At 39.9% G+C, this 12500-nt stretch overlaps 1 protein-coding gene across 1 annotated transcript in view; it reads right to left on the reverse strand.

The window, feature by feature from the left end:
* The window catches only part of LOC101861639 (phosphatidylinositol phosphatase PTPRQ), a 78597-nt gene that overhangs the window by 15616 nt on the left and 50481 nt on the right, over positions 1–12500 (reverse strand). Inside the window, exons 17-27 of the mRNA XM_035973852.1 lie at positions 11197–11382; positions 9969–10103; positions 9009–9157; positions 8508–8603; positions 7360–7426; positions 6239–6424; positions 5032–5148; positions 4317–4422; positions 2786–2871; positions 1741–1864; positions 76–135 (exon numbers count right to left, since the gene is read on the reverse strand). Coding sequence (XP_035829745.1) covers positions 76–135; positions 1741–1864; positions 2786–2871; positions 4317–4422; positions 5032–5148; positions 6239–6424; positions 7360–7426; positions 8508–8603; positions 9009–9157; positions 9969–10103; positions 11197–11382 — 1312 coding nt within the window. The remainder of the gene's footprint in view (positions 1–75; positions 136–1740; positions 1865–2785; positions 2872–4316; positions 4423–5031; positions 5149–6238; positions 6425–7359; positions 7427–8507; positions 8604–9008; positions 9158–9968; positions 10104–11196; positions 11383–12500) is intronic.

Raw genomic sequence — 12500 nt, forward strand, 5'->3', positions numbered from 1 at the left:
ATCTAAATCAAAGACAAAATTTCCAAAAAATCAACTCCTCCTCTTCTATAGTTCTGAAGTAAATGTTTTTCTCACCTTCGTGTTTTGATCATCTCTTTCTCCTCAAGGGTGTCAAGCTCCACAGGTCTTGTTTCCCTTTGAGAAGAACATGAAAGAAAATCAAAGAAGTCAAAAACACAGAGAAGTCAGACCATGTCAATAAAAAAACTGGGAACATCTTTTTCTGGATAATACTGCATCTTTGCTGTGTATAGATCCATAGAAAACTATTTAGAAGGCTACATTCCCTTCCTCCTTTGGTTATTGACAAAACTTCACTTATTTGCCAACTTCAGAGTAGAGGAAATCAAGGCTCATGGATTTACATGACGGCATAGCAACATATTAAGTACAGAATGTCCAGAGGAGAGAGGGTGGGGAGCTGATCTCTGGTGTAAAGATCCTGAATTTACCCTCTGGGCATATTTAAGGAAATGTTGTAAGTCTACTAATTGAGGTTTAAATAATTTACAAAACAGAAATGCAAATTACTAGCCAAAGCATGTATTTCTAGAGGAAGGAAGAAACTCGTGGTTGAAGAAGAAAACTTGAGTCCATTACGGGCGTAAACACTCATGGTATGCTCAAAGTTGTCAACTATTTACGGCCTGTACCTTGAGGCGTGGGAGAGACAAACGATGAAATAGTGCAACCAGGATGTTGGGATTCTTTTCTCAAGATTTGCCAGCTGCTTACCAAGGGCACAGGTTATCAGACGATCTCTTTTTGAGGGTTTTTTTACGGCACCAAGCCTTCCATTTTACACCTCACAAGACAGAGGAGAAGTTATCCCAATAAACAAACATGAATATTGTCTGATCAGTGGTTAAGAGGCAGTTAGGAGACCAGCCGGGCAGAATTTAAAATGTAAAAATATTCCTCCATGAAAAAACCATCCCTATCACAACCCTTCACCTTCCTGGACTCCAGCATTGAGCAACAAGGAAGTCAAGACCCCAAGGGAGGGAAGTAGTACTTGGGCTATGTACTTCATCTTTATCTACTGCCCCGGCAAAGCTGTATCTCGCAAACTGTTTTAATCAACATCGATATCGATAGACAGCTAAAGACGGTTAAAAGGGAGGAGGTCTGCTTTTGATCTCCTCCCTGCCACTCATATTTCAGAGTATACAACGGCGGGTGGTATTGAAATTGACCACACTGAGAGATGAAATATATCAGGTGTTGACGGAATGTAAAGGGAGTAGTTTCAATTGAGACCAAAAGGGTTTATAATCAAGAAGATAAACCAAAACAAACCCCAGAAATTCCAAACTTGCTATATTTTGACTTTGCTTTGTGTCAGAAGCAACATTTTCCTCAGAAGAAGGAACACTGTTGATAACGTTCACTTTTACCGTCCATTAAATTCTTTATCTGGTACAGAAGTCTATCTCTGTCATACTTTCTTGGCTCTTACAGTCTAAGATACAGCTTTGAAGCTACATCATCGAAAGAGTAGTTGAGACAGTAGAGAGAAATAGACATACTGTGGTTTTTAGTTTTCTCCTGATTGTACTTGGGTAGGTAAATGTTCTTCATGAGAGGTGTAGACGTCATGTGATGACCTGATTCCCTACCTACCTATCACAGCAGACGAAAGCTGGTAACTTTTATGTCATTAGCTACTGTTGGTTAGTTGTTTCTTTTTAAACTAAGATGGTAGAATCCCTTGTCACGGTTGACTTCATTTGAACTCACTTGTGATGCTTCTGCCTTCTACGTCGGCAAACAAAGAAAATGACGGCCAAAATGATCCCAACAACCAACACAGAGCAGATGACAGCCAAGACAAAAACAACAACATTGCCATCGTCACTGTCCACTGCAAAAAAAAATAGAATACAACCGTCAATGATACAACCCATACGTAGTCTACCCCCGTTACAGCAAAATATATTATTATCCATAAAAGTCCACCATGCTCATACTCCACAAATACTGAACCTGATTCTGATTAATCAGTGTCACCACTTTTCAAAACAAACATGTGTATGACAAGTAAAAATCAAAACAAGACTTGGACACTTTAAATAAGTATCGTATTAATTCTTCTTTTGACAAATCATCAACAAACTACTATGCGAGTGTAGAAACAGAAAGGTCAGAAAAATACAGGAGACACCCGGATGCTGATTTTCTCACGATTGTCTGGTATTGTTGACGTCAGCAAACAGATAAAGTGCCTTTTCTTTCATCCAGAAGAGGGCTTCCGTATTTCTTTTTTTTAAAACAGATACTCCTGTAGTCAGCTGATAGTGGATCTACATGGACTATCTCTTGTGAAACTCAACAGAGGGAAAACATGGCGTTCGTGGCATGAGACTGAAACTGAAAGGTACAATTGTAGATTTGACTCTTGGCTTTGCTTGCCAGGATGTCAGGTTCATAAGAAAAGACATTTTTTGGTCACAAAAAATTAATTGCAAGTGGGCAGTTCATAATCGTTGGTGATGAAACATGTCAAAGGAGGGTGGAATAAATAGGCCTGTCCATGGTACTGAAACAGAAGAAACTTAGATCAACAGAAATAAAAACTTTTTTTAAAATAATAAAATTCCACAATAATCGATTCCATACAGCAATTTTGCTTGCAGTACATTCATAATATAAATAAATACACAACAACTAGACAGCCCATGCTGAAGGACATTGAAGTGGTAAGTCACTATAGAAGCTTTCAAAGTTCGGAGCAGGAGAAAGAAGTTAAAACCTGAGAAAATCCAGCTAGAGAAAATCCACCAACCGTTACTGTCAGGTGTTGTTCCAAAGACAGAATCATCGTTTAAGCAATCCACACAGCCAGCGCCGTTGCACACGATAAGGAGGACTCTGTTGATGAAACAAGCACACAGTAATTCAGCTCCTTTTATACGGAAATTCTTTCTCAGCATCAGGAAGTAATTGTTGCAATATTATGGTTTTACCCTAATGTTTTGGCTGATTAATGGAAGCCAAGGGAAACAACTGTTAATGCCTGATGAGAGCTCTTCAATAAAAGAGTCATTGCACTTGGCGAGTAACGGCGAACCAACATGGTGCGGTAGTGTTCTGTGTCTTGTGTTCATATTAAGGTGTCTGTGGTCTATTATATTTGATATCGACCACCCACACCTTTACAGTAATGATATCACACAGACTGTGTCCTTATTACTAATTTAGAGATAGGTGTCATAAGTTTTTATTCACCTGTGAGCTATCTGCAAAACAAAGTGTTTCCGGGTGTTATTTTTTTTTATATTCATTGAGAATGTTGTTCCTGTCGTGAAGACTTCCTTTCAACCCACTACACATGAAGGACAAGTACTCCATTACGCAACATGACGGGTCTTATGCTTTTTTTCACGAATGAAACCAACACCCAACTAAACAAAAGTCAAAACATCACAGGTCCTTTTTTTTGGTAAGTGTTTTACATACGGCGCTCGCAACTGTATAAGGTCACTTGAGCGCACAGGACACATTAAACACTTTCGGTAGGTATGAAACCAAAATTTTGCCGCAGTGGCAGCCGAAGCCTACTTCTTGCAGATTTTTGACCACCAAGGCATCTTTAGAGTGCGCAATTTGCACACGGGACCTCCAAGATTTTTCGCTCTTATCCGAGAAGGCTAGGTGTTAGATCTTACTTACTACTCAGGGATGTAGCTAAAAGACAGCAGTAAGAAGGAGCCAAGAAGAAGCAGTAGAAAGCTGCAGAAAGAGTCAGGAGCCCAGAGGAGGGGGCAAAGGAGGTGAGGGGTGGGGGCAAAAGTGGAGACGAAAGCAGACGACAGAACATTGCTAGAGAGCAGGAAAGGAGGTGAAAGGAGAACATTTTAGAGGAGAAAATTGTCTGTCTCTATCCGGATTCAAACACGGAGCCTATTGAATGAGAAGCGAACACTTTAACCTCTAGGCCACGAGAGCCCCCCCCCCCCCCAACCCTCCCTTCCTGGCTTCAATAGAAAGACACAAACTGAATTAGAGGCGAGCACCGAAACCTCTGACCCCAACACGGGAGATCTTTTAGAGGGACATTATTGTTCCTATTAAGCTGGTACACTACAACTGTGTACATTCTTTCTAGAAAACAGAGAACGTATAATACAAATACGTGATTTCATCTAATATTATAAATCCCATAGGAACTGTATCTGAGTGAAACGGATGAGACACCATGTCACAAATGGTCAGGTGACAAGTAGCATTATGAACTTAAGGAGGCTGCCAGGGAAACATAAAAGTAAAAAGTTTAAACGTTAAAAAGTAAAAAGTTAAACAGTTAAAGAACTCACTGAAAGTCTTCTCTAGAAGGAAGTGGGCCATTGCAGAAGTCAGTGCCGGTATCAGAGCATGAGTTATTCTCCCCAACTGTGAATACATATTCTCCCCCTGGCGTTCCTGGAAGAAGAAAAAAACATGACATAAAATGCAAAAGTGTTTGATGTGTTTTTTGTGGGGGGGGGGTTTCACCAAATACGAGGGCTGAGAAGACCTGTGTAAAAATGATTCATTTCCCAAACTGATTCATAAATTCTTGATATAACACAATGAGCAGCTCACTTGAAATTGCAAACACAGAATTAAGTTACTTTTTTACAAACTGGTTTCTGTTTTATATCATGGACTGCTTCTTCTGCACATAAAATATCCGGCCCCCATGTCTTCAAGTTGTTCCCCTATGCCTCAGCTTTCAAAGGGCCCTTTAATCCCTTTTACACAGACCTTGTTAGTTAGTCTTTTCACCCGTACAGAGTACAGAAAAGTGGGAAAACACGGAGTGACATCAAGCGACTAGCCCAGGACAGGAAAAGGTGGAAAGTGTTCGTGGCCTATATCCTGATCCAGGGTGAGAAAGGCAACGGTGATGATGATGATGACTTCACTTCTATACTGAAGAAGCCTACCTTCTATTGTGGTCTACAGGGCCTATCCTTTCCCCTGACCCACTGTGGAGGAATAGATATATAGCTAAATTTCTTTCTCCCCCACAACTGAGTCCAGCCTTACTTAACAGATCCTGGTGCCAGCCCCGTGGAGTGGCTCGGTACATGTCAGTAAATCCTTCCTTCTTAGCTTCGGCCCATGTCTTCAAACTGTCCACATCCACTTCCCGCTTTCTACGGGCTGAAAGAGAAAACCGTTTAGTTTCAGTCTTAGTAAGAGTTTTACTGCACTTGCAACACAATAAAGTCACATAAGTGCCAAAGAATAGAGGTGTTACAAGAGAGTTTTTTGAGTTTGTGTTTTTCGGCATTTGCAACACAATAAGTTCATATAAGTGCCGAAGAATAAAAGTGTTACAAGAGAAAGAGAGTAACAAACACAAAAAAGGAGGGGAGATAAAGACGAAAGATGTTTCATAGGAAAGAAGGAGCAAACCACAACAAAGCACCCGCCAACCATCCAAAGAGAAAACCATTTACAACAGATTAGGAAGTTGAAGAAAGGAACATCGATAAAATAAAAACATTCTCCAAATAACTTTTGACAAAATGTGTTCCACACCTTCATGGACACAATTTTCACCATTTATGAGTTGGGCAGATTCGACCCTGCAGAGTGGGATACAACATCCCGCCAGACGGATAAAGTGCCAGTTTACAAAATAACCGGTCAAATTACAGGCCAGTGAAGTCACATAGAATTGAAAAGTTCCAAAAGTGCTCATACTTTGATCACAAAGCTTTTCATCAATTTGTCCAAAAACTGTATTTTCAGGTACATGACAGCCACCTTAGAGCTCTTCAAAATTATCAAACAATTCTATTTAGCCTCCCCGTTATGTAGAAATTTGTTTTCTGGTGAACAGTTTCAGTAGGAAATGTTGAAAAGTGTGTTACGGATATCCTGGGAGCTTACAGTGCAAGTAGTCGAATAGTGCTCAAATACTAACAAGATCTTCAGGTATCCATTCCCACCTGAATTAATGTAGGAGAATTCGTGTAAAGTGCCGTTCCGAAGGAAACAACATCAGGCCCCTGGTAGGATTCAAAGCCACGACCTTCTGGTTGTGACCCCAACCGCCTTACTCGACAGAAAAAAAAATTCTTTTCCCAAAAACCTTTCACTTTTCAAGACAGGAAAGAATTCTTTTCCCAAAACTTTTCACTTTTCAAGACAGGAAAGAATTCTTTTCCCAAAACTTTTCACTTTTCCATACAGGAAAAAATTCTATTCCCAAAACTTTTCACTATTCAAAACAGGAGCTGCTCACCTGCCCCAGAGCCTCCACACTTATTCTTACAGACGGCGAGAACAACTTCCGTCAAACTTCCCTGTCTGCTGTTCAAATTTTTGAGACAAGTCAAACACACAGTCACTGGGAAAGACGTCAGGGTGTTCTTGCTGCCAGACGACTCTGCTGTGAAATCTGTAGCCGTGTATTCACTCACTTCCGGGACTGTTGGGGGGGGGGGGGGGGCGATCAAAATAAACACAACAGACCAAAGTAAAGAACACACACAGCTGTCTGAGTACAGATGGTCACTTTTAAGCATAAGAAAGCTATCCCCCAAAAAATGCTGTTTTGAGAAAATCGAAGGAAAAGTTGTTGCCCCTTGTTTAGTTTCTTTAAAAGACAAGGAGTTTTTTCTGTAACCAAAAAAATATACATACCAATGAAACCAAACTTCTCCTACAGGTAGGACAATGCCCACTTTTGGTGTAGGTCAAGATTTCTGGAAACCCCCAAAATCTGGGTTAGCCCGATTGTCCTTAAAAGCGACCCGATGTTCTGGAGTGATATTTCACTACTGGAAAAGGTTCCAATGCCCTTTCATTTGTGTAGTGGGTGTGGGGGGGGGGGTGGAGGATGCGGACGACGGGGAGGAGGAGAAAAGAGAGAGAGATAGAGAGAAAGAGAGAGAGAAAGAGAGAGAGAAAGAGAGAGAGAGAGAGAGAGAGAGAGAGAGAGAGAGAGAGAGAGAGAGAGAGAGAGAGAGAATCATCTACTTTTAAAATTCTCAAATTTAGTCAACAAACGCAATGTCTTACGAATTATTTTAAAAAGTACCAACAATAAACATAAAAGCAACAAACAAGTTAGCATTTTATCAAAATGGATACAGTATTCTGATTACACACCAGTATATTTGATACTACCTAGTGATTCTACCCACCGTTCTTTTTGCTGTATACCTCTAGGTAATCGTGAATCCAAATTTGAATGCACATTTCTCAACTAACCACAGTAGCAAGAGCTGTGAGAAAAACGTGAACCTATCACCATGGCACAGAGGGTGACAGCAGACGTTACCACAGTACACATTACCAGAGGGTTGTATTAACAAAAGGCAACTTTGAAAAGAATACTATTCTCCAATTGAATTCACTTACGTAGGGGGCTTATCACAATTTCTGACGTCTCATAGCTGCTGTTATACTGTCCATTTGAAGCCATCACCTGAAAAAATCATGGTTAAGGCTGACAAAACGAGATCAGATGTATTGTTAGTCTTAGTTCAAGCGTCATGGCATTCAGGGATAGAATAGGCACGTGGGAACACTGGAGCCCGCCTGGAAAGGAGGCCCCCCTTTTTTAACCCTATCTGTACGTCGTGTTTTACTATCCTATCCATACGACGTGGGGAACTCTGTGCCACCACTTTCCAAAGAGGAAACATATTCGTTAATCCGATCCGTATGCTTTGAGTAGCAGACTGTCAAAATTATTTTTTGAGAAATACTGAAAGTTTCAAAGAGATCTTCGTACTATAAGTATTCTAAAATGTGAAGAATACAACCCCGGAGGTACAAAATGACCCCAGTGCTTACGGATACGGTTGAACTGTTACTTTACTTTATATTTTCGATCCAGCGACTATCTGAGATCTAACCCTTCGGCCTGTCGAAATTTCAAAGAATTTCCTGGTGTTTATCAGCTACCTTTTGTTGCTGCATAGAGTATCTCCAACATGTGGAGAGACAGGTAGGTAGGTACTACGCAGGCCCTAAGTGCAGGGCAGGTAAAGAGGTGGTGTGATACTGTTTCATCCTGGCAGTCACACAACGGGCAGTCAGGTGGGGTATCCTTGCGGATCCTGTTTAGGTAGGAATTCAATGAGATGTGTTGTTTTCACTGGCGAAAGATTGTGACTTGTTCTCTTCTACTCAGAGAATTTAGCGAGTCTTTTGAGTTGGGGGCAGTCATGTGTGCAAATACAGCTCTTACAATTTTTTTTCCAATGCCCATCCATTCAGCCACTGTTCCAAGGTGTTGTATTTGATGATGTTCATGAGTGTCGGTTGTGATAATGGGTATTGAGAGGCTCCCTTTCCAACTCTCCCTTTTGCATACACCACAGACTTGTAACTTTAATCCTACTATAGATTGTAAAGAAATACTATATTTATAATAGACTGTTAAACACAGAGCTTGCTGTCAAGCGAGGGTGAGGGCTATAAAAATGGTATCTCTATTATACTTACTTATTATTACTTTTTTTTTTTCTAAGACAGTTCTCCAATTCCTTAATTGTACCGACCTTGAATGTGTAATTCGTCGGACCCTCCCCAACAACAACTTGTACAGATGGCCGGAACACACTGTCGCAGGAAGTCGCTGTAACAAATTCAACAACCTGGAAGAATGAACAGAGGAGATTTCTTAGTAAAAAGTTGTGGACATCTGTTTGTGCATGAGGGGGGGGGGGGGGGTAGGGTGATGGTTGGGGGGATGGGGGGATGGGGGGATGGGGGGGTGCGTGGAAGGAGGTATCAGGGTGTGGCACACTCTAGACAACGTGATGAATACTGATGAGGCACAGTGTAATGTCTCTAAGAAAAAAAGAATGTCAATTTCTCTCTTTGTTTTTTTATTACAAAAATGAGAACAGCTGTTCTAGTTGTAAGTCACCAACTTTCGTAGCCATTTTCTTGTTAATTTAAATCTCTAACACCAGACACCAGGTAACCCCCACCTCCTTCAATCACAAATAGCCTGACTTCCATCCTCAAAACCAAAAACAAAATTAACATGTACTCACCGGGTCCCTAGTGCCGTCCGACTTTGAAATGTAAAAGCCTGACAAGACGCCATTTCTTTCTCTTTCCTCGGGACATCCAAAGCTCAGGGAGACGTCAGACGCCACCCGGGTACTCTTTGTCAACGTCAGAGCAGTAGCAGGTCCTGGGTCTGGGGGAAGTAAGAACAACAAGGCTTAATAAACACCGCCTAGAATCTATCGCCCATGCTCCCAGGGCTTCTTATGGGGACCATAGTTTTTGTCAACAGTCATTTTTTTTCATGGAAAATATGACACATACGGTCCGGTCAGGTCCCCCCCCCCCCCAAAAAAAAACAACAAAAAAACAACATTTTAAAATAAAATAAAGCAAACAAAAAAGGTCTGAAGTTCTCGCAAGGTGAGGAGTTCTGAGACTATAATATATTTTCTGAAAACATACATTTAATATAATATGCATCGCGAATGATTGGGACATCTTGCATGGAAGATGGCAGCTTATAAAAAAACCTCCAAGAGAACTCATCTACAGACAACCACATAGAGAACGAAAGAAGTATTTTAAAAGTCAAATGAATAAATAATAATTTGTCTGCCAAGGACACATAACCCCAACACTGTCATCCTTTCTAAAAGTGCAGTATATTATGCAGTTTTTCAGTTTTACAGTAGAGCCAAAAAACGGAATGCTGTTGCCAAGAAAATAACATTTGCTTCAACAATAATAATGAAATGATTATCAAAATTGTATTCTTAAAAATGTCGACCTAGGATGTTTGCAAAGAGTTGGTTTTCTTGGTGACAACATTTAGGTTGTTTTTGGACCTACTGTAAAAGTATAAAAACTGCATCCCATGTCGATATTTGAATACACATACAATCCAATCTTTCATATGAAAATGTGATTTAATGCATGCACCCATTCCATATTTCGAAGAATAAAATGTCCCATCTTTCCTGACAAGTTTCCCATCAACTTACGTTTGTATAAAGTTGTAATGGTCTGTGGACTTGATACAGCAGCGACACCCACGTTGGTTTTGGCTTCAACGGTCACTTCATAGACCCAGTGGCCAAGCACGTTCTTCAGAATGCCAGAGGTAACGCCAGATTTATCTGTGAAAAGAAATACAATTAATGACGGACTCGTACTGAATTATCTCAACAAGACAATGCTGATATCACTTAAAGGACTGTTTTGTACTGAACTACCTCAACTGGACAGCTGTAATGTCGAATGTATCTGTCAAAAGAACAAAATTATGACATCAATCGAGGTCTAACTTGTACAAATCTCAGCTCCCAACCTAACCTCATACTTACGGGACAAATGTAATGCCAGTCAGTTGGGTATTTTTTTAAACCTACAGCAGAGAAACATGCTGACCAACAAAAAGAAAACACTAGTACGTTTTAGATCTATTCCTCACAGCCATCAGTCTTGAAGAGTACTATAACCTACTTTTGACCACTAAATTCACAGATTGTAAGTTCAAACAAGACAGCAGACCTTGAGTGTTTTCATCTATTTTTAAAAATATATATAGCTGCATGTCTTTTTATGGTCCTGTGCAGCAAAGAAAAATTTCCCTCTGGGATTTTTAAGTATATTATCTTATCTTATCCTATCTTATCTAAAGGCTATTACATCTGCATTTTTCAATGCGAGTGACAGCCCGAAAGACTGGGAGTCGAAACAATTCTCTGCCTTTTAATTCAACTACCGAAGGATATTTGATAGGGAAGAAGGAGCAAACCCCATCAGAGCACCCGCCAACCTCTCACAGACTAAAGGCACAAGGGGTACACGTTACTGAACCAACAACAACAACAACAACAACAACAACATAGACAAAGTCTACATATCACTGGACCAACAACAACAACAACAACAACAACAACAACAACAACAACAACAACAACAACAACAACAACAACAACATAGACAAAGTCTACATATCACTGGACCAACAACAACAACAACAACAACATAGACAAAGTCTACATATCACTGGACCAACAACAACAACAACAACAACAACAACAACAACAACAACAACAACAACAACATAGACAAAGTCTACATATCACTGGACTAACAACAACAACAACAACAACAACAACATAGACAAAGTCTACATATCACTGGACCAACAACAACAACACGTACAGTAAGAAAAAAACAAACTCAAAACAAACTATTGTGTACCTTGAAACGCTTGTCTTTGTTTCACAATGAAGTTTCCTGAGGTGAGACTTTCCTTTTCCTTGATCACAACAGTGAAGGTGGTTTCCCCGTTCCGATAACCAGGGATCCAGCTAACACTCAGGTCCAGCCTTCCCTGAGCGGTCAAGGGTAGACTTTCCAGCTCAACTTTTGTCACAAGGCTTGCGGCTAAGACGAGAAAGACAAACGTTTGGTAAAAAGCTGACAGTATGTGACTAAAGGAAGAGACTTGAATTAGCATTGCTCGACTCTAAAGATTCTTTTAAAATACTTCTTACACTGGCATTTAAAACAATCTGTGGGTAAAAAGCACCCACCAACAATATAATAATATATTAAATGCATAGAAATATGAAAACATTTAAGTAAAATTACCATCGTTCTATCCCGATAAAGGAATAAAGATGTGAAAGAACCCCCCACCACCACCCCCCCAAAACAAAATTAAATTAAATGTTTAACTATATTTAAAAAATAGTACCACATAACAAAAAATAAGGTAAGACTTTTTATGCAGAAATAAAGCTCTTTCCAAGGAGTATGTTAGTTCTATCTGGCATGGTGTAACATACACGAAACAAAGCAGACGGGAGACAGGGAGAATGAGGGCCTTCTTTGTGTCAGGGACTTAGAGCTGGAGAGTAACATTTACGTAAATGAGTCCAAAGCATTTGCGAAGCTGTAGTATAAACGTCTGTCATTTTTTACAACAAAAAGGTTTTATAAGGATGAGTGCAAAAAACACACAGTCACAATGGGGGTACAGAAATGTATGTTATAAACTTAGAGTGGGATAATATTCATTTATAAATTGTGTTTTTCAATATTTGTTCCTTTCTTTTTTGCAAATCAAAGCAAATTACTCTGTAAAATTTCAACAATGAATGTTTTTCCATTACAAACAGTTGAGAATAAAGTTCCTTTCATGATACAATCAATTAATCATTCATTTACTCTGTTTGAGGGTGCTAGTGATAACTTCCATCAAGCAGGGCATAGTCGAGGCCTGTGACAAACTGGCATGTTGCCCCCCTCTAGAATATCAGAATCTATTAATTGTCGCATTAGTAAAACGTTGATTTATGTTTAGCCTACAGATTGTTGAAGCAAAAAAAATGTTCAAGTTATCACATGCACAGACTGCCATAAAGCAAGACGAGCGAGCCATGCTAAAAAAAACTTGGATTCATTCAACAAAAAGAATGGACTCCTCTCTTCGAGTGTTAAAAAGTGACTGATGATAATACACTGACCACAGCACAGCAACACAACACACTCGGAGACAC

The sequence above is a fragment of the Aplysia californica genome, unplaced genomic scaffold, assembly GCF_000002075.1.
Source record: "Aplysia californica isolate F4 #8 unplaced genomic scaffold, AplCal3.0 scaffold00034, whole genome shotgun sequence".
Classification (NCBI taxonomy): Eukaryota; Metazoa; Mollusca; class Gastropoda; order Aplysiida; family Aplysiidae; genus Aplysia; species Aplysia californica.